Genomic DNA, 24,966 nt, shown 5'->3' on the forward strand with positions numbered 1-24,966 from the left:
CCCTTTCAGTGTGGTATACACGGGTACAGTGATGTTCTTGTAAATCAGGTGAGTGAATGGTCCTGCCGCAGGGTACTGTGGTTTTCCTGCAGAAAACACGAGATGTTTCGGATGCAGCGAGATTTATAATTATAGTCTGTCTTACTGTGTGTAGGTCCTATCCTTTCATCACAGCAGATTAAAAAGCAGGGTTCTGCTCTAACACATCTCTTTAAAGAGCTCCTTAAAGCTTCCCAGATCACACCTGCACAGGTGTTACTTAGCCCCCTCAGATAGGAAGACATCAAAAGGAGTACTGACAGGCTCCATAATGTTCCACCACAGAGGGAGTGATTCCTCGTGAGGAAACAAGGAAGTGCAATTGAGATTTCTCCAGACAGTCCTCTCCAACATCAGCATGGTAGGCAACTCACCTGGACCAGGACCTCTGGCTCCTGTGGTCGTCTCCGATACTGTCATCCCTGACTTGGCCACAGCATAGATACGGCTCTCCTGTAGAGCACATAGATCATTGTGTAAGCATGAGTGTGTGTATGTGTGTTTTATAACATTACTTTGACTGCTCACAACAACAGGAACACACACACACATACACAGATATGAGACTACGGCAAAGAGCACTCCACCAGCTCTCTCTCTCTCTCTCTCTCTCTCTCTCTCTCTCTCTCTCTCTCTCTCTCTCTCTCTCTCTCTCTCTCTCTCTCTCTCTCTCTCTCTCTCTCTCTCTCTCTCTCTCTCTCTCTCTCTCTCTCTCTCTCTCTCTCTCTCTCCATCTCTCTCTCTCTCTCTCTCTCTCTCTCTCTCACCCAGGAGGGGAAGCGGTGCAGAGGCGGGGTGGGGGGTTTCAGAACCTCCGGATCCAGCAGTTCCAGACCCTCAGCCAACCCAACAAACGACACTCCTTCCTGGGGAGGACCCTCTGCCCCCTCTACCACTCCCTCCATACTGTCAGGCAGCCCGTCATCTATATCTGTCTCCACCAGGAAGTGACTGCAGGTGGAGGGAGACGCAAGGCTCTGCAGGGTGCAAAGATGAAAGAAAAGAAGCATTTACTTCAATTGCATCTACACCAACTGAGTGCAGACGGGTACCTTTTATCGTTGTTTATGTGACCGACTGTTGACTTGAAGCACACTCTCACTGTTTCTACACCACAGGATAGAGGTGAGCATGCTCACCCCTTTACCTGGGTGCTGGAAGCAGTCATGATGTCTATGGGGACGTTGAGGTGGTGCAGCCGGTCCACACCTCCAGGTTGGGGCTGACTGGGGACGTTGAGGTGGTGCAGCCGGTCCACACCTCCAGGTTGGGGCTGACTGGGGACGTTGAGGTGGTGCAGCCGGTCCACACCTCCAGGTTGGGGCTGACTGGGGACGTTGAGGTGGTGCAGCCAGTCCACACCTCCAGGTTGGGGCTGACTGGGGACGTTGAGGTGGTGCAGCCGGTCCACACCTCTAGGTTGGGGCTGACTGGGGACGTTGAGGTGGTGCAGCCGGTCCACACCTCCAGGTTGGGGCTGACTGGGGACGTTGAGGTGGTGCAGCCGGTCCACACCTCCAGGTTGGGGCTGACTGGGGACGTTGAGGTGGTGCAGCCGGTCCACACCTCCAGGTTGGGGCTGACTGGGGACGTTGAGGTGGTGCAGCCGGTCCACACCTCCAGGTTGGGGCTGACTGGGGACGTTGAGGTGGTGCAGCCGGTCCACACCTCCAGGCTGGGGCTGACTGTAGTGTTTCTTCAGCAGCTGGATGCTGTCTCGTGGGGTCAGAGGGGTCCGCACCTGTGAGTTCACAAACAAAGATAGATGACATTATTGATTGACATTTGATTGATTGATTGATGAGGCTCAAGTTCAACTAAGTTTACTGACTAATAACATCACGCTCCAGAGCAGCCATCACACATTGGCACAGTCAAACAGTAACAAGAATTGTACGGCTTGTGTACAAATACAAGGAATGGAGAGAGAGTACCATAATTACAGGTGTAGAGGGCCACATTAATATATATATAAACTCAGCAAAAAAAGAAACGGCCCTTTTTCAGGACCCTGTCTTTCAAAGATAATTTGTAAAAATCCAAATAACTTCACAGATCTTCATTGTAAAGGGTTTAAACTCTGTTTCCCAAGCTTGTACAATGAACCATAAACAATTAATGAACAAGCACCTGTGGAACGGTCGTTAAGACACAAACAACTTACAGACGGTAGGCAATTAAGACCACAGTTATGAAAACTTAGGACACTAAAGAGGCCTTTCTACTGACTCTGAAAAACACCAAAAGAAAGATGTCCAGGGTCCCTGCTCATCTGTGTGAATGTGCCTTAGGCATGCTGCAAGGAGGCATGAGGACTGCAGATGTGGCCAGGCCAATAAATTGCAATGTCCGTACTGTGAGACGCCTAAGACAGCGCTACAGGGAGACATAAGCCATTAGACTGCTGAACAATTAATCACCACCGGACAATTTACATTGACCCCCCCACTTGTACACTGCTGCTACTCGCTGTTTATTGTCTATGCATAGTCACTTCACCCCCACCTACATGTACAAATTACCTCAACTAGCCTGTACCCCCACACACTGACTCGGTACCGGTGCCCCCTGTATATAGCCTCGTTATTGTAATTCTTATTGTGTTACTTTTTATTATGACTTTTTATTTTAGTCTACTTGGTAAATATTTTCTAAACACTTCTTGAACTGCACTGTTGATTAAGGGCTTGTAAGTAAGGATTTCACGGTAAAGTCTACACGTGTTATATTCGGCACGTGACACAAAGTTTGATTTGATTTTGATTTGAAACTGGTTTGGGACAAGAAACACGAGCAATGGACATTAGACCGGTGGAAATCTGTCCTTTGGTCTGATGAGTCCAAATTTTGAGATCGTGTCTGTGTTCTTTTGCCAATCTTAATATTTTATTTTTATTGGGCAGTCTGAGATATGGCTTTTTCTTTGCAACTCTACCTAGAAGGCGAGAACGCCAGCATCCCGGAGTCGCCTCTTCACTGTTGACGTTGAGACTGGTGTTTTGCGGGTACTATTTAATGAAGCTGCCAGTTGAGGAATTGTGAGTTGTCTGTTTCTCAAACTAGACACTCTAATGTACTTGTCCTCTTGCTCAGTTGTGCACTGTGGCCTCACACTCATCTTTCTATTCTGGTTAGAACCAGTTTGCGCTGTCTGTGAAGGGACTAGCACAGCATTGTACGAGATCTTCAGTTTCTTGGCAATTTCTCACATGGAATAGCCTTCATTTCTCAGAACAAGAATAGACTGACGAGTTTTAGAAGTTCTTTGTTTCTGGACATTTTGAGCCTCTAATCAAACCCACAAATGCTGATGCTCCAGATACTCAACTAGTCTAAAGAGGGCCAGTTTTATTGCTTCTATAATCAGAACAACAGTTTTCAGCTGTGCTAACATAATTGCAAAAGGGTTTTCTAATGATCAATTAGCCTTTTAAAATTATAAACTTGGATTAGCTAACACAACATGCCATTGGAACACAGGAGTGATGGTTGCTGATAATGGGTCTCTGTACGCCTATGTAGATATTACATTAAAAATCAGCCGTTTCCAGATACAATAGTCATTTACAACATTAACAATGTCTTCACTGTATTTCAGATCAATTTGATGTTATTTTAATGGACAAAAAATGTCCCGTTCCTTCAAAAACAAGGACATTTCTAAGTGACCTCACGGTAGTGTATATATACATAAATACATATACATAGAACTTAACACACCTTGGGTAGGGTCATGCTGGTCCCAGTATGGGAGGGTAGTGCCAGGGGCTGGGTGTGGGTCTGGAAGGGGTGGGAGTTAGATGGAGAGCGGCAGAGGAGAGGGTTTTTGGGGGTGGAGGTGGAGGTAGGGATATCAGGGGTCCTGGGACCCCCGTGTGTTGTTTCACAGGCAGAGGAAGATGAGGAGGAGGAAGAGGAAGAGGAGGAAGAGTGGAGACGTTGGGAGCGGAACCTGCTGTTGAGCTCGTCCGAGGAGTGATCTCTGGGAGTAGCGCTACCTAGTGGTTGGTCCTGGCCTCCAGTGGTTGGAACAGGACTACCAGGTCCAGCGCCAGCCTCACTGCCCTTGCTGCCCAGAGAGGGAGTGTCTGGCAGGGTTACTGTCACAGTGCCGTGGCCTGTTGTGTCTCCTCTGTCTCCTCTGGGTTTACAGGGCTGCTCTGCTCTATCCCCTGGACCTGTCTGTCTCCCCCAGCCTGTCTCCTCCTGGACAGTTGGGGTCCCAGGACAGCATGAGGGGTACAGAGGGCTGGAGGGTACCTGGTGGGTGTTTGTGGAAGGAGAGGTGGGGGGAAGGGGAGATGAAGGCTTCTCCAGGAGAGCTATTGGACAAGAGGGGAAAAAATATAGTCAATGTAGAGACACAACAGCAACCTTTGACAATATAACAACATGTACTGTAGAACATAGGCGCACACTTGACTACTAATCATCTATCACTAATGTGAGAAGGCTCTGATATTATCAAAGTAACATAGACTGTGGTGTGCACCCGGGCTCTATGCTGGGCCCTCTTCATCATCTACATACGACCACTCGTACAGATCCTATGCCACTTCAACCAGACCATTTGCATGACTTTAGGTGGACAACAATTGAAAACTGTGATGACAGTTGATAATGCTGTGACAACAGCTGGCTGGTTGTTAAAATGGAGTTTGGTACTCTCAGAGGGTGAGGTGCTGGGTAGATGAACTAAAGTTCCTGTGGTAGAAGGAGGATCAGGATCACCTTGCAGTTTGTCCTCCAGCATCATAATCTGTTCGGCCTGCTTCAGGTTGGACATTTTCAGCTGCTGGTTCTCAATCTCCATCTGAAATACAGCGCAGAAAGAAGATGACAATTAGTGACAGTTTGGGGTTAACTGTTCTCTTTGTCTTTAACAACTGATCATAAGCTGGGTTTGGGTTTGAGTTGGGCTAATGTAAAGAAAGCTTCATCTTTGACGTGGTTGGTCCCTATAGGATGTATATGTGACAGTAGATAGTGTATCCGAGCTACGCTTACCTCTCGTAGCTTAAACGTAACCCAGTCTTTGATTTTAGCAGCCTTCTCCTCAATGATCTTAGCCTCCTGGGCTCTGACTAAGATCTAGAGGCCAACAAAACACGGTTTATGGTTAGTGACTCATCGTAACCTACAGTACATATTATGAACATGAATGGACATAATAAGGAAAGGGGGATACCTAGTCAGTTGTACAACTGAATGCATTCAACTGCAATGTGTCTTCCATGTTTCTTATCTATGGTTGCATCCTAAATTGTACCATATTCCCTATACAGTGCACTACTTTTGACCAAGGTCCATAGGGCTTTGGTCAAAAGTAGTGCACTATATAGGGGATAGGATACCATTTGGGTCTCACACTATAGCTTCCATACCTGTTTTTCCAGCTGCACCTCTAATCTCTTTACCACTGCATCTTTCTCCTGCACCTGATTGGTCAGGTCCTGGTACCTTCTGAACACTGAGTTCTCTGATTCACTGGGTTGTACGTTTGCATATTTCAGCTTCTCTTCCATGACATGGATCTGTAATACATCATCAACTATGCTCACACTCAAATGTTCACACTCACATGTTCACACTCACACGTTCACACTCACAAGATAGATGGGAATAAATGGACTCTGGAACCATCAGTCGAGCAGGAGACTGAGAGAGAGAGGGGGGAGAGAGGGGGGAGAGAGAGAGAGACAGAGAGAGAGGGGGGAGAGAGAGAGACAGAGAGAGAGAGGGGGAGAGAGAGAGGGGGAGAGAGACAGAGAGAGAGAGGGGGAGAGAGAGAGAGACAGAGAGAGAGAGAGAGAGAGAGAGAGAGAGAGAGAGAGAGAGAGTACACAGAGAGTACACAGCGGCAGAATACCTGACCACTGTGACTGACCCAAAATTAAGGAAAGCTTTGACTATGTACAGACTCAGTGAGCATAGCCTTGCTATTGAGAAAGGCCGCCGTAGGCAGACATGGCTCTCAAGAGAAGACAGGCTATGTGCTCACTGCCCACAAAATGAGGTGGAAACTGAGCTGCACTTCCTAACCTCCTGCCCAATGTATGACCATATTAGAGAGACATATTTCCCCAGATTACACAGATCCACAAAGAATTCGAAAACAAATCCAATTTTGAAAAACTCCCATATCTTTTGGGTGAAATTCCACAGTGTGCCATCACAGCAGCAAGATTTGTGACCTGTTGCCACGAGAAAAGGGCAACCAGTGAAGAACAAACACCATTGTAAATACAACCCATATTTATGCTTATTCATTTTATCTTGTGTCCTTTAACTATTTGTACATTGTATATATATATATATATATATATATAATATGACATTTGTAATGTCTTTACTGTTTTTAAACTTCTGTATGTGTAATGTTTACTGTTAATTTTTGTTGTTTTTCACTTTATATATTCACTTTGTATGTTGTCTACCTCACTTGCTTTGGCAATGTTAACACATGTTTCCCATGCCAATAAAGCCCCTTGAATTGAATTGAGAGAGAGACAGAGAGAGACACAGAGAGCGAGAGACAGACAGAGAGAGAGAGAGAGAGAAAGCTACTGAAGCCTACAGAAGCTGTGATTGTAAAATGTGGTTGGCAGACTGTTACTGTACTGTACCTGTTTCTTAGCCCTCTCAGCCCGTTGGTCAGACTCTGTCACCCTCAGCTCCAACTCCTGCATCTAGGGGACAAAGGGGTTGCCATGGTTACTTATTCCTACGGGTCAGCTGTCTCGGTATGGGGTTGAAGGGGGTCACGGAAAAATCCAGTGTGTGTGTGTCTGCAATGTAGGCTAGCACACAGACTCCTCTGTTAAATCTATAGACTACCATGGTGGACAGACATGTCTCAGACATATTTATGGTCTGACACACACACACACACACACACAGACAGACACACACACACACACACACAGACACACACACAGACACACACACACACACACACACACACACACACACACACACACACACACACACACACACACACACACACACACACACACACACACACACACTAATCCCCCACAACAATAGTTCTTAAGCGTCGTTCCCCTCACAGGAAATTTGAAAGGTGAGTGGCGAGTGACTGTGGGTGGTAGGGGAGGGGGAGAGGGGGTAAAGGAGGGGGAGAGGGGGTAGAGGAAGGGGGAGAGGGGGTAAAGGAGGGGAGAGGGGGTAGAGGAGGGGGAGAGGGGGTAGAGGAGGGGGAGAGGGGGTAAAGGAGGGAGGAGAGGGGGTAGAGGAGGGTGGAGAGGGGGTAGGGAGGGGGAGAGGGGGTAAAGGAGGGAGGAGAAGGGGTAGAGGAGGGGGAGAGGGAGTAGAGGAGGGGGAGAGGGGGTAGAGGAGGGGGAGAGGGGGTAGAGGAGGGGGGAGGGGGTAAAGGAGGGGGAGGGGGTAGAGGAGGGGGAGAGGGGGTAGAGGAGGGGGAGAGGGGGGTAAAGGAGGGAGGAGAGGGGGTAAAGGAGGGAGGAGAGGGGGTAGAGGAGGGTGGAGAGGGGGTAGGGAGGGGGAGAGGGGGTAAAGGAGGGAGGAGAAGGGGTAGAGGGGGAGGGGGAGAGGGAGTAGAGGAGGGGGAGAGGGGGAGAGGAGGTAGGAGAGGGGGAGAGGGGGTAAAGGAGGGGGAGAGGGGGTAGGGGAGGGGGGAACTTTGGTTTGTCAACCTTCTGAGTCCAATTCCACAAAACCCATTCAACTCAGACATTCCTCCTCACAGCATGTAGTCAAACTGAATAATTAATAGTTGAACATTATCAGGCAAGATCATCAGAGGGGTTCCAGGAAAACCATCTGAAACTAAGTTGATCCTATAGTGGAGTAGGGCTAGACATCGCCCTATACTGTGCTGGTGTGTGCGTGTATGTACTGTGTGTGTTACAGACCATAAATATACCTGATACATGTCTATGTACTATGTAGGATGTGGGTCTGTACTAGTCTACAGTACTATGTAGGATGTGAGTCTGTACTAGTCTACAGTACTATGTAGGATGTGAGTCTGTACTAGTCTACAGTACTATGTAGGATGTGAGTCTGTACTAGTCTACAGTACTATGTAGGATGTGAGTCTGTACTAGTCTACAGTACTATGTAGGATGTGAGTCTGTACTAGTCTACAGTACTATGTAGGATGTGAGTCTGTACTAGTCTACAGTACTATGTAGGATGTGAGTCTGTACTAGTCTACAGTACTATGTAGGATGTGAGTCTGTACTAGTCTACAGTACTATGTAGGATGTGAGTCTGTACTAGTCTACAGTACTATGTAGGATGTGAGTCTGTACTAGTCTACAGTACTATGTAGGATGTGAGTCTGTACTAGTCTACAGTACTATGTAGGATGTGAGTCTGTACTAGTCTACAGTACTATGTAGGATGTGAGTCTGTACTAGTCTACAGTACTATGTAGGATGTGAGTCTGTACTAGTCTACAGTACTATGTAGGATGTGAGTCTGTACTAGTCTACAGTACTATGTAGGATGTGAGTCTGTACTAGTCTACAGTACTATGTAGGATGTGAGTCTGTACTAGTCTACAGTACTATGTAGGATGGGAGTCCATGCTAGTCTACAGTACTATGTAGGATGTGAGTCCATGCTAGTCTACAGTACTATGTAGGATGTGAGTCTGTACTAGTCTACAGTACTATGTAGGATGTGAGACTGTACTAGTCTACAGTACTATGTAGGATGTGGGTCTGTACTAGTCTACAGTACTATGTAGGATGTGAGTCTGTACTAGTCTACAGTACTATGTAGGATGTGAGACTGTACTAGTCTACAGTACTATGTAGGATGTGGGTCTGTACTAGTCTACAGTACTATGTAGGATGTGAGTCTGTACTAGTCTACAGTACTATGTAGGATGTGAGTCTGTACTAGTCTACAGTACTATGTAGGATGTGGGTCTGTACTAGTCTACAGTACTATGTAGGATGTGAGTCTGTATTAGTCTACAGTACTATGTAGGATGTGAGTCTGTACTAGTCTACAGTACTATGTAGGATGTGAGTCTGTACTAGTCTACAGTACTATGTAGGATGTGAGACTGTACTAGTCTACAGTACTATGTAGGATGTGAGTCTGTACTAGTCTACAGTACTATGTAGGATGTGAGTCTGTACTAGTCTACAGTACTATGTAGGATGTGAGTCTGTACTAGTCTACAGTACTATGTAGGATGTGAGTCTGTACTAGTCTACAGTACTATGTAGGATGTGAGTCTGTACTAGTCTACAGTACTATGTAGGATGTGAGTCTGTACTAGTCTACAGTACTATGTAGGATGTGAGTCTATGCTAGTCTACAGTACTATGTAGGATGTGGGTCTGTACTAGTCTACAGTACTATGTAGGATGTGAGACTGTACTAGTCTACAGTACTATGTAGGATGGGAGTCTGTACTAGTCTACAGTACTATGTAGGATGTGAGACTGTACTAGTCTACAGTACTATGTAGGATGTGAGTCTGTACTAGTCTACAGTACTATGTAGGATGTGAGTCTGTACTAGTCTACAGTACTATGTAGGATGTGAGTCTGTACTAGTCTACAGTACTATGTAGGATGTGAGTCTGTACTAGTCTACAGTACTATGTAGGATGTGAGTCTGTACTAGTCTACAGTACTATGTAGGATGTGAGTCTGTACTAGTCTACAGTACTATGTAGGATGTGAGTCTGTACTAGTCTACAGTACTATGTAGGATGTGAGTCTGTACTAGTCTACAGTACTATGTAGGATGTGAGTCCATACTAGTCTACAGTACTATGTAGGATGTGAGTCTGTACTAGTCTACAGTACTATGTAGGATGTGAGTCTGTACTAGTCTAAAGTACTATGTAGGATGTGAATCCGTACTAGTCTACAGTACTATGTAGGATGTGAATCCGTACTAGTCTACAGTACTATGTAGGATGTGAATCCGTACTAGTCTAGCAGCCTGATCACTAGAAATAGACTTTGATTTCTGACGTTTGAAAAGGTCCCGAGAACATGGATATATGCCTTTCTTGGCAAAAAAAAAGGAAACAATTGCCCAGCCCTGAGTGCGAGGATGTTGATGATGTCGGAGCCGAAGCATACTGCTCAGACCACTGCCCTACCGCAGATCACAATACCTCCGCAAGCTGTGGAAATGCTTGATGATACTCGATGCCATTTATTTATTATTTTGTTTCAAGCCTTCTTGAATGTCTAGGCTATTAACCTTTGACTTATTTATGTTTTAACCCTGTAACTACGCATAATTAATCCTGTAACTATGCAGAATTATTCCTGTAACTAAACAGAATTAATCCTGTAACTACGCAGAATTAACCCTGTAACTACGGTAACTATGCAGAATTAACCCTGTAACTACGCAGAATTAGCCCTGTAACTAAACAGAATTAATCCTGTAACTACGCAGAATTAACCCTGTAACTACGGTAACTATGCAGAATTAACCCTGTAACTACGCAGAATTAGCCCTGTAACTATGGTAACTACACAGAATTATCCCTGTAACTACGCAGAATTAACCCTGTAACTGCGCAGAATTAACCCTGTAACTATGCATAATTAGCCCTGTAACTACGCAGAATTAACCCTGTAACTGCACAGAATTAACCCTGTAACTATGCATAATTAGCCCTGTAACTACGCAGAATTAACCCTGTAACTATGCAGAATTAATAATATGTTGATTTTTGAAGGGAAACTATGAGATCTTGTTGCGGTCCAGCAAGCCTTCAGTACATTGCAGGATGGGTCTTGCCTGAACCTGTTCATTGCAGCATCTCTGAGTAGAGTTGTTGAGTCTGTCTAAGATTGAATTAAAAGTAGTAATAGTGATGGGGAGGCTCAGAAGCTCCTCTGAAAAGGAAGGCATTGGAAAATCTCTCTTAGACACACACACACACACACACACACACACACACACACACACACACACACACACACACACACACACACACACACACACACACACAGAGGAGAGGAGAGGAGAGGAGAGGAGAGGAGAGGAGAGGAGAGGAGAGGAGAGGAGAGGAGAGGAGAGGAGAGGAGAGGAGAGGAGAAGAGAGAAGAGAAGAGAGGAGAGAGGCATTTCAACCCTCTTCTTTTCTTCTTAGTTTCTTTGTTTCTGTCCTCATTGTTCAGAAGCATTCTACTTCTATTGCTCATAAACTCCAAAGGGCACAGAACAGATTCCTGGAATCCACTCACACCCATTGGTCACTCAGGGTCCATCCATTTTACCAGGGCTCATAGGGCTCTGATCAAAAGTAGTGCACTATGTAGGGAATATGATGCCATGTAGGACACTGCCTCAGTCACTCACGCCTAGAATAACACTGATTAAAGCTAGGGTAGAGATGGGAAACTCAGGGAAGGAGGTTGTTAGTGGTGGTTAGTGGTTGAATGACTCCTCACCTCAAGGTCAAAAGACTTTAGAATGAGTCCAAAGAAAGGTATCACCAAGCCAAGTGGGAGAGGAGTCAGAGGAGTCAGAGGAGTAAACAGAAGTCTTCATTCACCACGTTACTTTAACCTTTAACTGTAGAAACGATTCCTAAGCTTTTTTAGCAAGCCAAGATGACAACTAAGGGCCGTAGGCGGTACTTATAAAATGTAATTTCCATTGAAGTAGCTCGCACATCCAAGTTAGAAAGCAGAGGAGGTCAAATGTTAGAGTTCAGAGGTTATGGGACTGAGACTTGAGCTGTATAAGTTCCTCGAAGGCTGACGGCTGACACAGTACTGTGTGTGTGTCTTTCTATGTGTCTGTGTGTGTGTGTGTGTGTGTGTGTGTGTGTGTGTGTGTGTGTGTGTGTGTGTGTGTGTGTGTGTGTGTGTGTGTGTGTGTGTGTGTGTGTGTGTGTGTGTGTGTGTGTGTGTGTGTGTGTGTGTGTGTGTGTAGGGCTTTGTGCCTGTCTCCAGCCCCCCTGGTTACCACGGGGATCAATAGGTGCTGGCCATGTCATGTATCCAGAAGCTGTTCACTCTGACTGACTTCAGAGTCTGCTTACGGTTGCATTTAACAAGCTGTCATCTTTCACCAAGCTACTCAATTGTAAGAAGATAGTCTAAGATTAATATATTCCTGTAAAATGCTCCGTTTTGAAGTTAATAAGATAAAAATGGCATACCTTTCCCTTTTCAAATTGAGTCTTGTGTTTAGAAGGCAGAGAGGAGTACTAATGCTGTAAGTCTGTGATGACACTTCTCTCCTTTCTGCATTGAGGAATCCAGAAGGGCTGAAAGTATCCAGAGAGGGAGGAGGACCGACAGGGAGATAGTGACAGGCAGGAGAACAGACTGGACGAGAGACAGACATCTCATCCAATAACAGCTGAGCTCAGTGATAGACACCAGTGCTGTTAACACCTGTTAAGATATGAACTGTGAGAACTGCTACAGCTCCATGGTTGAACTGAAACACTGTATGGTTCAAAGAAATGCTGCAGATGAGGTGGTAAACAAGTCAGGCTGCTCAGCTGATTGGTTGATTGGCTGACACACTGTAAATGGTGACATTTTGCAACTAAACTATTACCCAACCAATATAAATTACATAAAACACAACAGAAAAAAGTCTTTGGAGAACCTTAAATGATATCATGGGCAGAAAACCCAAATCAACTCCATAATTCATTGAAGTTGATGGGTCATTTAAAAAATACACTTTTAATATTTCCAATAACTTCAATAACTATTTCACTAGTAAAGTGGAAATGACAACATTAACCAGTGAACCATCATATTTGTGAATAAAATATCTAATAATGAAGAAAAGGGATTGTTGTTTTTAATTTGGCCAAGTTAGTGTGGGAGAGGTGGAAAAACTATTGTTATCCATCACTAATGACAAACCACCAGATATAGACAACCTAGATGGGAAGCTATTGTTATCCATCACTAATGATAAACCACCAGATATAGACAACCTAGATGGGAAGCTATTGTTATCCATCACTAATGATAAACCACCAGATATAGACAACCTAGATGGGAAGCTATTGTTATCCCTAACTAATGATAAACCACCAGATATAGACAACCTAGATGGGAAGCTATTGTTATCCATCACTAATGATAAACCACCAGATATAGACAACCTAGATGGGAAGCTATTGTTATCCATCACTAATGATAAACCACCAGATATAGACAACCTAGATGGGAAGCTATTGTTATCCCTCACTAATGATAAACCACCAGATATAGACAACCTAGATGGGAAACTATTGTTATCCATCACTAATGATAAACCACCAGATATAGACAACCTAGATGGGAAACTATTGTTATCCATCACTAATGATAAACCACCAGATATAGACAACCTAGATGGGAAACTATTGTTATCCATCACTAATGATAAACCACCAGATATAGACAACCTAGATGGGAAACTATTGTTATCCATCACTAATGATAAACCACCAGATATAGACAACCTAGATGGGAAGCTATTGTTATCCATCACTAATGATAAACCACCAGATATAGACAACCTAGATGGGAAGCTATTGTTATCCATCACTAATGATAAACCACCAGATATAGACAACCTAGATGGGAAGCTATTGTTATCCATCACTAATGATAAACCACCAGGTATAGACAACCTAGATGGGAAGCTATTGTTATCCATCACTAATGATAAACCACCAGATATAGACAACCTAGATGGGAAGCTATTGTTATCCATCACTAATGATAAACCACCAGATATAGACAACCTAGATGGGAAGCTATTGTTATCCATCACTAATGATAAACCACCAGATATAGACAACCTAGATGGGAAGCTATTGTTATCCATCACTAATGATAAACCACCAGATATAGACAACCTAGATGGGAAGCTATTGTTATCCATCACTAATGATAAACCACCAGATATAGACAACCTAGATGGGAAGCTATTGTTATCCATCACTAATGATAAACCACCAGATATAGACAACCTAGATGGGAAACTATTGTTATCCATCACTAATGATAAACCACCAGATATAGACAACCTAGATGGGAAGCTATTGTTATCCATCACTAATGATAAACCACCAGATATAGACAACCTAGATGGGAAACTATTGAGAATCGTAGCAGACTGTATTGCCACCTCTATTTTGGTATATCTTTAACCAAAGTCTAAAGGAGTGTGTGTGTCCATAAACATGGAAGGAAGCTAAAGTAATTACACTAAAGTAATTACACTACAAAAAAAAGTAAGAACAGTAAGGCACCCTTTGCTGGCTCTAACAGCCACCCAATCAGTTTGTTGCCTGTTCTCAGTAAACCGATTGAGAGAATTGTGTTTGACCAAATACAATTCTATTTTTCAGAGTACAAGTTAACTACTGACTTTCAGCATGCAAATAGAGAAGGACACTCAACTTGTACTGCACTGACTCATATGACAGATGATTGGTTAAAATACATGGATAATTAGATGATAGTTGGAGCTGTATTGTTAGATTTCAACGCAGCCTTTAATATTATTGATCATAAATTGTTATTGCAGAAACTCACTTGCTATGGCTTTACATCACCTGACATCACGTGGTTTCAGAACCCAGAGAGCTGTTCTTCAATGGAAACTTTTCTAACATCCGATATGTACAGTTCGGTGTCCCTCGGGGCGGTTGCCTTGGGCCGTTACTCTTCTCTATTTTTACAAATGATTCGCCACTGGTCTTACACATAGCTAGAATGACTATGTATGCAGATGATTCCACTCTACATGTCAGCAACTCAAAGCCAGTGTGCTCACTGAAATTCTAAATAAGGAGGTAACCCTAGCATTTTATTTGGTTCAAAACATTCTCAAAGACTCTAACACACAGACACACTAACACACAGACACTCTAACACACAGACACTCCAACACACAGACACTCTAAAACACAGACACTCTAAAACACAGACACTCTAACACACAGACACACTAACACACAGACACTCTAATACACAGACACACTAACACACAGACACTCTAACACACAGACACACTAACACACAGACACTCTAATACACAGACACACTAACACACAGACACTCTAACACACAGACACTCTAACACACAGACACTCTTAACACACAGACACTCTAAAACACAGACACTCTAACACACAGACACTCTAACACACAGACACTCTAACACACAGACACACTAACACACAGACACACTAACACACAGACACACTAACACACAGACACTCTAACACACAGACACTCTAACACACAGACACTCTAACACACATTGTTTTGTTGTACTGTCCTTGCCGATCAGTGTTTTGTTACTTGTCATGTTTTGTTTTTTTGTGTGACCCAGGAAGAGTACCTGATACTTCTGCAAAAGCTAATAGGGATCCAAATAAAGAAATAACGAAATAAACATACTAATATCTGACAACTCTGAGTTGTTAAACCTGAAAATGCAGCTAGCAATAATACACAGGCAGCTAAGCATCCTCCCATGACTTTGTACCTGCATTCTACACCTTTTTGCAGAGCCTAAGAAATCTGCTGCTGGTCAGCAGGGTAGCCATACTGCTGTACTGTCTTACGGTAATTAGAGAGGGGGTGGGAGAGAAAGAGAGAGAGATATAGTCCTTTCTCTCTAATCTTCCAGTCTAACAGCTTATTTCACAGCTTCCAGCGCCCCTTGCCCTGTCCTCATTCTATGGTTGAAGGCTCAACACGCTTCCTTACAATATTATGCAGTGCACTCAAAGACAGAAGCCTCATTGACAAGAGTTAATCTCATTATGTCCTCAGGGTAATGCTTAAAGAAGATATGAATCTCATTATGTCCTCAGGGTCAGGGTCAGGCTTAAAGAAGATATGAATCTCATTATGTCCTCAGGGTCAGGCTTAAAGAAGATATGAATCTCATTATGTCCTCAGGGTCAGGCTTAAAGAAGATATTAATCTCATTATGTCCTCAGGGTCAGGCTTAAAGAAGATATTAATCTCATTATGTCCTCAGGGTCAGGCTTAAAGAAGATATTAATCTCATTATGTCCTCAGGGTCAGGCTTAAAGAAGATATTAATCTCATTATGTCCTCAGGGTCAGGCTTAAAGAAGATATTCATCTCATTATGTCCTCAGGGTCAGGCTTAAAGAAGATATTAATCTCATTATGTCCGCAGGGTCAGGCTTTAGGAAGATATGAATCTCATTATGTGCTCAGGGTCAGGCTTAAAGAAGATATGCATCTCATGGTCCTCTGTAGCTCAGTTAGTAGAACATGGTCCTCTGTAGCTCAGTTAGTAGAACATGGTCCTCTGTAGCTCAGTTAGTAGAACATGGTCCTCTGTAGCTCAGTTAGTAGAACATGGTCCTCTGTAGCTCAGCTAGTAGAACATGGTCCTCTGTAGCTCAGTTAGTGGTGCATGGCGCTTACAACGCCAGGATATTGGGTTTGATTCCCGGGACCACCCATACATAAAATGCATGCATGCATGATTTTAAGTCGCTATGGATAAAAGTGTATCCTAAATGGCATATATTATATCTATATTATAAACAGGGTGGTTCAGGCACTGAATGCTGATTGGCTAACACACCACGGATATGACAAAACATTTATTTTTACTGCTCTAATTACATTGGTAACCAGGTTATAATAGCAATAACGGCACCTCAGGGGTTTGTGGTATATGGCCAATATACCACGACTAAGGGCTGTTTCCAGGCACTCCACGTTGCGTCGTACATAAGAACATCCCTTAGCTGTGGTATATTGGCCAAATACCACACCTCCTCGTGCCTCATTTCTTAATTATACCATGACAGTGCTCCGTACCAAAGCAATGCAAAGATAATGATGGTTTTATTATGAGCAGTGAAAACTCAATATATACAATTGAAATCGGAAGTTTACATACACTTAGATTAGAGATTAGAGTTTTTCAACCACTCCACAAATGTATTGTTAACGAACTATAGTTTTGGCAAGTCAGTTAGGACGTAAGTAATTTTTCAAACAATTGTTTACAGACAGATTATTTCACTTATTTCACTTGTATCACAATTCCAGTGGGTCAGAAGTTTCCATACACTAAGTTGACTGAGCTTTTAAACAGCTTGGAGAAATACAGAAAATGATGTCATGGCTTTAGAAGCTTCTGATAGGCTAATTGACATCATTTGAGTTAATTGGATGTGTACCTGTGGATGTATTTCAAGGCCTACCTTCAAACTCAATGTCTCTTTGCTTGACATCCTGGGAAAATCAAAAGAAATCAGAACTGCACATGGGGACAAAGATTGTACTTTTTGGAGAAATGTCCTCTGGTCTGATGAAACAAACATAGAACTGTTTGACCATAATGACCATTGTTATATTCAGAGGAAAAAGGGGGAGCTTACAAGCCGAAGAACACCATCCCATCCGTGAAGTACGGGGGTGGCAGCATCATGTTGTGGGGGTGCTTTGCTGCAAGAGGAACTGGTGCACTTCACAAAATAGATGAGGTAGGAATATTGTGTGAATATATTGAAGCAAAATCTCCAGACATCAGTCAGGAAGTTAAAGCTTGGTCGCAAATGGGTCTTCAAAATGGACAATGACCCCAAACATACTTCCAAAGTTGTTGCAAAATGGCTTAAGGACAACAAAGTCAAGGTATTGGAGTGGCTTGCACAAAGCCCTGACCTCAATCCTATAGATATTTGTGGCCAGAACTGAAAAGGCGTGTACGAGCAAGGAGGCCTACAATCCTGACTCAGTTACACCAGCTCTGTCTGGAGGAATGGGCCAAAATTCACTCAACTTACTGTGGGAAGCTTGTGGAAGGCTACGCGATACGTTTGACCCAAGTTAAACAATTTATGGGAATGTGATGAAAGAAATAAAAGCTGAAAGAAATCATTCTCTCTACTATTATTCTGACATTTCACATTCTTAAAATAAAGTGGTGATCCTAACTGACCTAAGACAGGGAATTTGTACTAGGATTTAAATGTCAGGAATTGTGAAAAACTGAGTTTAAATGTATTTGGCTAAGGTGAATGTAAACTTCCGAATTCAACTGTATATGTAGCAGCTAGCAAGAAGCAGTCCCTGAACAAAGTGAGTTTCATTTGGTTGACATTTGGTTGCTTACTAACAACATTACTCTGAACATTATTAGAATGTTTTGGAACAAACATGACATCCTGACAACGCCAACAGAAAGCTTTAATGTCATGTTACAATTCATCATTCTAAGAATTATCCCTCGTAAATGTTGCTATACTGTTCCTGGAACTATTTTAGAAGGTTCTCTCTCAGAACACATAGCGTAGAGAAACTGGACAAATCTAGCTTACACACACACACACCTGTATTTTCACTCAGGCACTCATTCACACGAGTCAGTAGTTTCTCTGCTTTAGTGCAGGGCTGTCTGCCAAGGACCAGACAGTTAACCATTTGTTGCAACACAGAGGTCAGTGCAGCATGACTGACAGAGTCTATAAGCAGAACAGGGGAAACAACAAAAGGGAGGAGAAGACGGATAGGAGGAGGGAGGTTTTAGGTGTCCATTCACAGGTAGTCTTTTATGTCAGTGGAATAAGCCAAAGATAATGATGTTCCTAAACCGGCCTACTGTTCCTAAACCAGCTTACTGTTCCTAAACCAGCCTACTGTTCTACTAAACCAGCCTACTGTTCCTAAACCAGCCTACTGTTCCTAAACCAGCCTACTGTTCCTAAACCAGCCTACTGTTCTACTAAACCAGCCTACTGTTCCTAAACCAGCCTACTGTTCCTAAACCAGCTTACTGTTCCTAAACCAGCCTACTGTTCCTAAACCAGCCTACTGTTCCTAAACCAGCCTAAAACCAGCCTACTGTTCCTAAACCAGCCTACTGTTCCTAAACCAGCTTACTGTTCCTAAACCAGCCTACTGTTCTACTAAACCAGCCTACTGTTCCTAAACCAGCCTACTGTTCCTAAACCAGCCTACTGTTCCTAAACCAGCCTACTGTTCCTAAACCAGCCTACTGTTCCTAAACCAGCTTACTGTTCCTAAACCAGCCTACTGTTCTACTAAACCAGCCTACTGTTCCTAAACCAGCCTACTGTTCCTAAACCAGCCTACTGTTCCAGAACCAGCCTACTGTTCTACTAAACCAGCCTACTGTTCATAAACCAGCTTACTGGTCCTAAACTAGCCTACTGTTCTACTAAACCAGCCTACTGTTCCTAAACCAGCCTACTGTTCCTAAACCAGCCTACTGTTCCTAAACCAGCCTACTGTTCCTAAACCGGCCTACTGTTCCTAAACCAGCTTACTGTTCCTAAACCAGCCTACTGTTCCTAAACCAGTTTACTGTTCCTAAACCAGTCTACTGTTCTACTAAACCAGCCTACTGTTCCTAAACCAGCCTACTGTTCCTAAACCAGCCTACTGTTCCAGAACCAGCCTACTGTTCTACTAAACCAGCCTACTGTTCATAAACCATCTTACTGGTCCTAAACTAGCCTACTGTTCTACTAAACCAGCCTACTGTTCCTAAACCAGCCTACTGTTCCTAAACCAGCCTACTGTTCCAGAACCAGCCTACTGTTCTACTAAACCAGCCTACTGTTCCTAAACCAGCCTACTGTTCCTAAACCAGACTACTGTTCCTAAACCAGCCTACTGTTCTACTAAACCAGCCTACTGTTCCTAAACCAGCCTACTGTTCCTAAACCAGTCTACTGTTCCTAAACCAGTTACTGTTCCTAAACCAGCCTACTGTTCCTAAACTAGCCTACTGTTCTATTAAACCAGCCTACTGGTCTACTAAACCAGCCTACTGTTCCTAAACCAGCCTACTGTTCTATTAAACCAGCCTACTGTTCCTAAACCAGACTACTGTTCCTAAACCAGCCTACTGTTCTACTAAACCAGCCTACTGTTCCTAAACCAGCCTACTGTTCCTAAACCAGTCTACTGTTCCTAAACCAGTTACTGTTCCTAAACCAGCCTACTGTTCCTAAACTAGCCTACTGTTCTATTAAACCAGCCTACTGGTCTACTAAACCAGCCTACTGTTCCTAAACCAGCCTACTGTTCTATTAAACCAGCCTACTGTTCCTAAACCAGCCTACTGTTCCTAAACCAGCCTACTGTTCCAAAAACCAGCCTACTGTTCTACTAAACCAGCCTACTGTTCCTAAACCAGCCTACTGTTCTATTAAACCAGCCTACTGTTCTATTAAACCAGCCTACTGGTCTACTAAACCAGCCTACTGTTTCTAAACCAGCCTACTGTTCTATTAAACCAGCCTACTGGTCTACTAAACCAGCCTACTGTTTCTAAACCAGTCTACTGTTCTATTAAACCAGCCTACTGGTCTATTAAACCAGCCTACTGGTCTACTAAACCAGCCTACTGTTTCTAAACCAGCCTACTGTTTCTAAACCAGCCTATTTTTCAATTAAACCAGCCTACTGGTCTATTAAACCAGCCTACTGGTCTACTAAACCAGCCTACTGGTCTAATAAACCAGCCTACTGTTTCTAAACCAGCCTACTGTTCTATTAAACCAGCCTATTTTTCAATTAAACCAGCCTACTGTTCTATTAAACCAGCCTACTGGTCTACTAAACCAGCCTACTGGTCTACTAAACCAGCCTACTGGTCTACTAAACCAGCCTATTTTTCAATTAAACCAGCCTACTGTTCTATTAAACCAGCCTATTTTTCAATTAAACCAGCCTACTGTTCTATTAAACCAGCCTATTTTTCAATTAAACCAGCCTACTGTTCTATTAAACCAGCCTACTGGTCTATTAAACCAGCCTACTGTTCTATTAAACCAGCCTACTGGTCTACTAAACCAGCCTACTGTTTCTAAACCAGCCTACTGTTCTATTAAACCAGCCTATTTTTCAATTAAACCAGCCTACTGGTCTACTAAACCAGCCTACTGTTCTATTAAACCAGCCTACTCTTCCTAAACCAGCCGACTGTTCTACTAGATCAGCACAGAGAATTAACACCATAGCATAACCAGTTCCCACACTGTGTGGGTCTGTTGGATGTAAAACGGTGAATAACGCAATACAGTTCATTCATGCACACCAAATCAATGTAGGTCAAAACACACAGTGGCAAGGCTGCTCCATGTGTGGAATAATTAATCCCACATTTTTATGATTTGTGATGCTAAAATAGATTTGCACTACAGTTCTTACCTTCCCCTTGCACCAGTGGTTTCTTAATCCTGGTCCTGGGAACCTAAAGAGGTTCACATTTGTGTTTTTGCCCTAGCACTACACACCTGATTCCACTAGTCACTGGTTTGATAATTTTTATTTATTTAATTTCACCTTTATTTAACCAGGTTGGCAAGTTGAGAACAAGTTGTCATTTACAATCAAATCAAATCAAATCAAATGTTTATTTGTCACATACACATGGTTAGCAGATGTTAATGCGAGTGTAGCGAAATGCTTGTGCTTCTAGTTCCGACAATGCAGTGATAACCAACAAGTAATCTAACTAACAATTCCAAAACTACTGTCTTATACACAGTGTAAGGGGATAAAGAATATGTACATAAGGATATATGAATGAGTGATGGTACAGAGCAGCATACAGTAGATGGTATCGAGTACAGTATATACATATGAGATGAGTATGTAGACAAAGTAAACAAAGTGGCATAGTTAAAGTGGCTAGTGATACATGTATTACATAAGGATGCAGTCGATGATGTAGAGTACAGTATATACGTATGCATATGAGATGAATAATGTAGGGTAAGTAACATTATATAAGGTAGCATTGTTTAAAGTGGCTAGTGATATATTTACATCATTTCCCATCAATCCCATTATTAAAGTGGCTGGAGTTGGGTCAGTGTCAATGACAGTGTGTTGGCAGCAGCCACTCAATGTTAGTGGTGGCTGTTTAACAGTCTGATGGCCTTGAGATAGAAGCTGTTTTTCAGTCTCTCGGTCCCAGCTTTGATGCACCTGTACTGACCTCGCCTTCTGGATGATAGCGGGGTGAACAGGCAGTGGTTCGGTGGTTGATGTCCTTGATGATCTTTATGGCCTTCCTGTAACATCGGGTGGTGTAGGTGTCCTGGAGGGCAGGTAGTTTGCCCCGGTGATGCGTTGTGCAGACCTCACTACCCTCTGGAGAGCCTTACGGTTGAGGGCGGAGCAGTTGCCGTACCAGGCGGTGATACAGCCCGCCAGGATGCTCTCGATTGTGCATCTGTAGAAGTTTGTGAGTGCTTTTGGTGACAAGCCGAATTTCTTCAGCCTCCTGAGGTTGAAGAGGCGCTGCTGCGCCTTCTTCACGACGCTGTCAGTGTGAGTGGACCAATTCAGTTTGTCTGTGATGTGTATGCCGAGGAACTTAAAACTTGCTACCCTCTCCACTACTGTTCCATCGATGTGGATAGGGGGGTGTTCCCTCTGCTGTTTCCTGAAGTCCACAATCATCTCCTTAGTTTTGTTGACGTTGAGTGTGAGGTTATTTTCCTGACACTCCGAGGGCCCTCACCTCCTCCCTGTAGGCCGTCTCGTCGTTGTTGGTAATCAAGCCTACCACTGTTGTGTCGTCCGCAAACTTGATGATTGAGTTGGAGGCGTGCGTGGCCACGCAGTCGTGGGTGAACAGGGAGTACAGGAGAGGGCTCAGAACGCACCCTTGTGGGGCCCCCGTGTTGAGGATCAGCGGGGAGGAGATGTTGTTGCCTACCCTCACCACCTGGGGGCGGCCCGTCAGGAAGTCCAGTACCCAGTTGCACAGGGCGGGGTCGAGACCCAGGGTCTCGAGCTTGATGACGAGCTTGGAGGGTACTATGGTGTTGAATGCCGAGCTGTAGTCGATGAACAGCATTCTCACATAGGTATTCCTCTTGTCCAGGTGGGTTAGGGCAGTGTGCAGTGTGGTTGAGATTGCAAGATTGAGGGGGCCAAGATAAAGCAAAGCAAAGTAGTTCGAAACGTACAACGACACAGAGTTACACATGGAATAAAACAAACATACAGTCAATAATACAGTAGAAAAATAAGTCTATATACAATGTGAGCAAATGAGGTGAGATAAGGGAGGTAAAGGCAAAAGAAAGGCCATGGTGGCGAAGTAAATTCAATATAGCAAGTAAAACACTGGAATGGTAGATTTGCAGTGGAAGAATGTGCAAAGTAGAGATGAAATAATGGGGTGCAAAGGAGAAAAATACAAATTAAAAATACAGTAGGGGAAGAGGTAGTTGTTTGGGCTAAATTATAGATGGGCTAATAATAATGACTTGATTAGTGTGTGTAGAGCTAGGTAAAAAATGAAATACGTGTTTCTTTGTGTCCCCAGGACCAGATGAAGAAACACTGCCTTAGACAGTACAAAGTAGCACATGACGTTGATGCCCACAACTTCAAGTCAACATTCAAAAAATGTTGCGTGAAGGTTGTGTGTTCGCTGGGACTTTTCCCTTAGATAGTACTACTTTACCCATGATGCCCCCCTCTCTCCCTCACCTTCTCGGCCAGCAGCTCTCGGATCTTCCCCGCCTGCAGACGAAACCTGAGCAGCTGCATCTCCAGGGCAACATAACGCTTCTGCCAATCCACGCTACCCGCTCCTACTACGGAGCCTGCACCCGCCCTGCCACTCTCCAAGACGTCTGCCATGTTGACCGCACCGCTGCCCGACAGATGGACCCTGTCGCCTGGTAACCGACTGACCCGGATCTGCAGAGCAACACACACAGTCAGAGCCAGAGCAGGAGCCAGAGCAGGAGCCAGAGCAGGAGCCAGAGCAGGAGCCAGGCCGCGGGAACAGAGCAGCAAAAAGTTACAATACGTGTGTCAGTTTTTGTACGTTTTTTTTTATCAAGTGAAAACAAGTAAAAACCCTTTGAAGATCTTAGAAGGGAAATAGTGTTTAATAGTGTCCCCACTTCACTTCCCATGACTCAGTGGGACAATGTGAGAAAAACAAACACTCACCACTCAGAGAGGACTTCATGATGACACAGTTAAATACATGTTTCCTCTCTCACTACACACACAGCAGGCCAGGCTCTGCTTTTTAACCAAATAACTCCTAACCCAGTCCATGTGCCCCACCCCCAGCATCGGTCCCCCATCAAGATCTCCCTAGCTTTGGATTATGTGTTGCCGAGGCATAGCCAAGCCATGCAATGCCTGGATGCCACCCCCATCCCCAACCCCAGCCCCCAACACAGCTTTCCCCAGCCCAGCCCAGCCAGGCAATCCCTTCTTAATTACAGGGCAGAAGTGAAACAGGATCCAAGCCAGCACAATAGTGTCTTTCTGCATGACAGTCCCATCACGGATGTGGAGGCTGGAGGGGGGCTGTGTTTGTGAGTTATAGCTTAGCTAGCTAAACAAAGACAGGGGAAATGAATGTGTGAGAGTTAGTGAATGGATAGAGCTCTGAATGTGGGGCGCTCAACTTATTTTTACCTGAGAGAAAGGGATCAGAGATTGACTAGTTGTCATTTTCTCAGACGAGATGGATATTCTCACATGTTTTATTCACAAAGGCTCAAATGTGAATTCAATGGGAGACAGTTGATTACAGTAACTAAGAGTGAATGTATAGCTCATCTATTAGAATTGTTGTAGTGGTGTCTAAAGACAGACGGACTAGACAGACAAGACAGTCAGCCAGGCAGATAAACAGCCAGCAAGCCAGTCAGTCAGTCATACAGCCTGTCAGCTAGACAAACAGCCAGACAGCCAGTCAGTCAGTCAGACAGCCAAAAAGCCAAAAAGTCAGCCAGCCATCCAACTAGCCAGACAGACAAACAGCCAACCAACCAACCAGTCAGTCAACTAACCAGCTAGCCAGCCAGACAAACAACTAGCCAGACAACCAGCCAGCCAGACAAACAGAAAGCCAGTCAGTCATCCAGCCTGCCAGCTAGACAAACAGACAGACAGCCATCCAGTCAGCCAAT

At 44.0% G+C, this 24,966-nt stretch overlaps 1 protein-coding gene across 1 annotated transcript in view; it reads right to left on the minus strand.

Annotated features, from left to right (window-relative positions):
• The window catches only part of LOC118381962 (pleckstrin homology domain-containing family H member 1-like), a 70,249-nt gene that overhangs the window by 39,407 nt on the left and 5,876 nt on the right, over nucleotides 1-24,966 (minus strand). Inside the window, exons 2-12 of the mRNA XM_052496613.1 lie at nucleotides 23,519-23,731; nucleotides 6,666-6,728; nucleotides 5,424-5,573; nucleotides 5,047-5,130; nucleotides 4,771-4,852; nucleotides 3,760-4,361; nucleotides 1,504-1,780; nucleotides 1,187-1,401; nucleotides 807-1,016; nucleotides 414-492; nucleotides 1-86 (exon numbers count right to left, since the gene is read on the minus strand). Coding sequence (XP_052352573.1) covers nucleotides 1-86; nucleotides 414-492; nucleotides 807-1,016; nucleotides 1,187-1,401; nucleotides 1,504-1,780; nucleotides 3,760-4,361; nucleotides 4,771-4,852; nucleotides 5,047-5,130; nucleotides 5,424-5,573; nucleotides 6,666-6,728; nucleotides 23,519-23,671 — 2,001 coding nt within the window. The 5' untranslated portion in view covers nucleotides 23,672-23,731. The remainder of the gene's footprint in view (nucleotides 87-413; nucleotides 493-806; nucleotides 1,017-1,186; nucleotides 1,402-1,503; nucleotides 1,781-3,759; nucleotides 4,362-4,770; nucleotides 4,853-5,046; nucleotides 5,131-5,423; nucleotides 5,574-6,665; nucleotides 6,729-23,518; nucleotides 23,732-24,966) is intronic.

The sequence above is a fragment of the Oncorhynchus keta genome, chromosome 35 (genome assembly GCF_023373465.1).
Source record: "Oncorhynchus keta strain PuntledgeMale-10-30-2019 chromosome 35, Oket_V2, whole genome shotgun sequence".
Taxonomy (NCBI): Eukaryota; Metazoa; Chordata; class Actinopteri; order Salmoniformes; family Salmonidae; genus Oncorhynchus; species Oncorhynchus keta.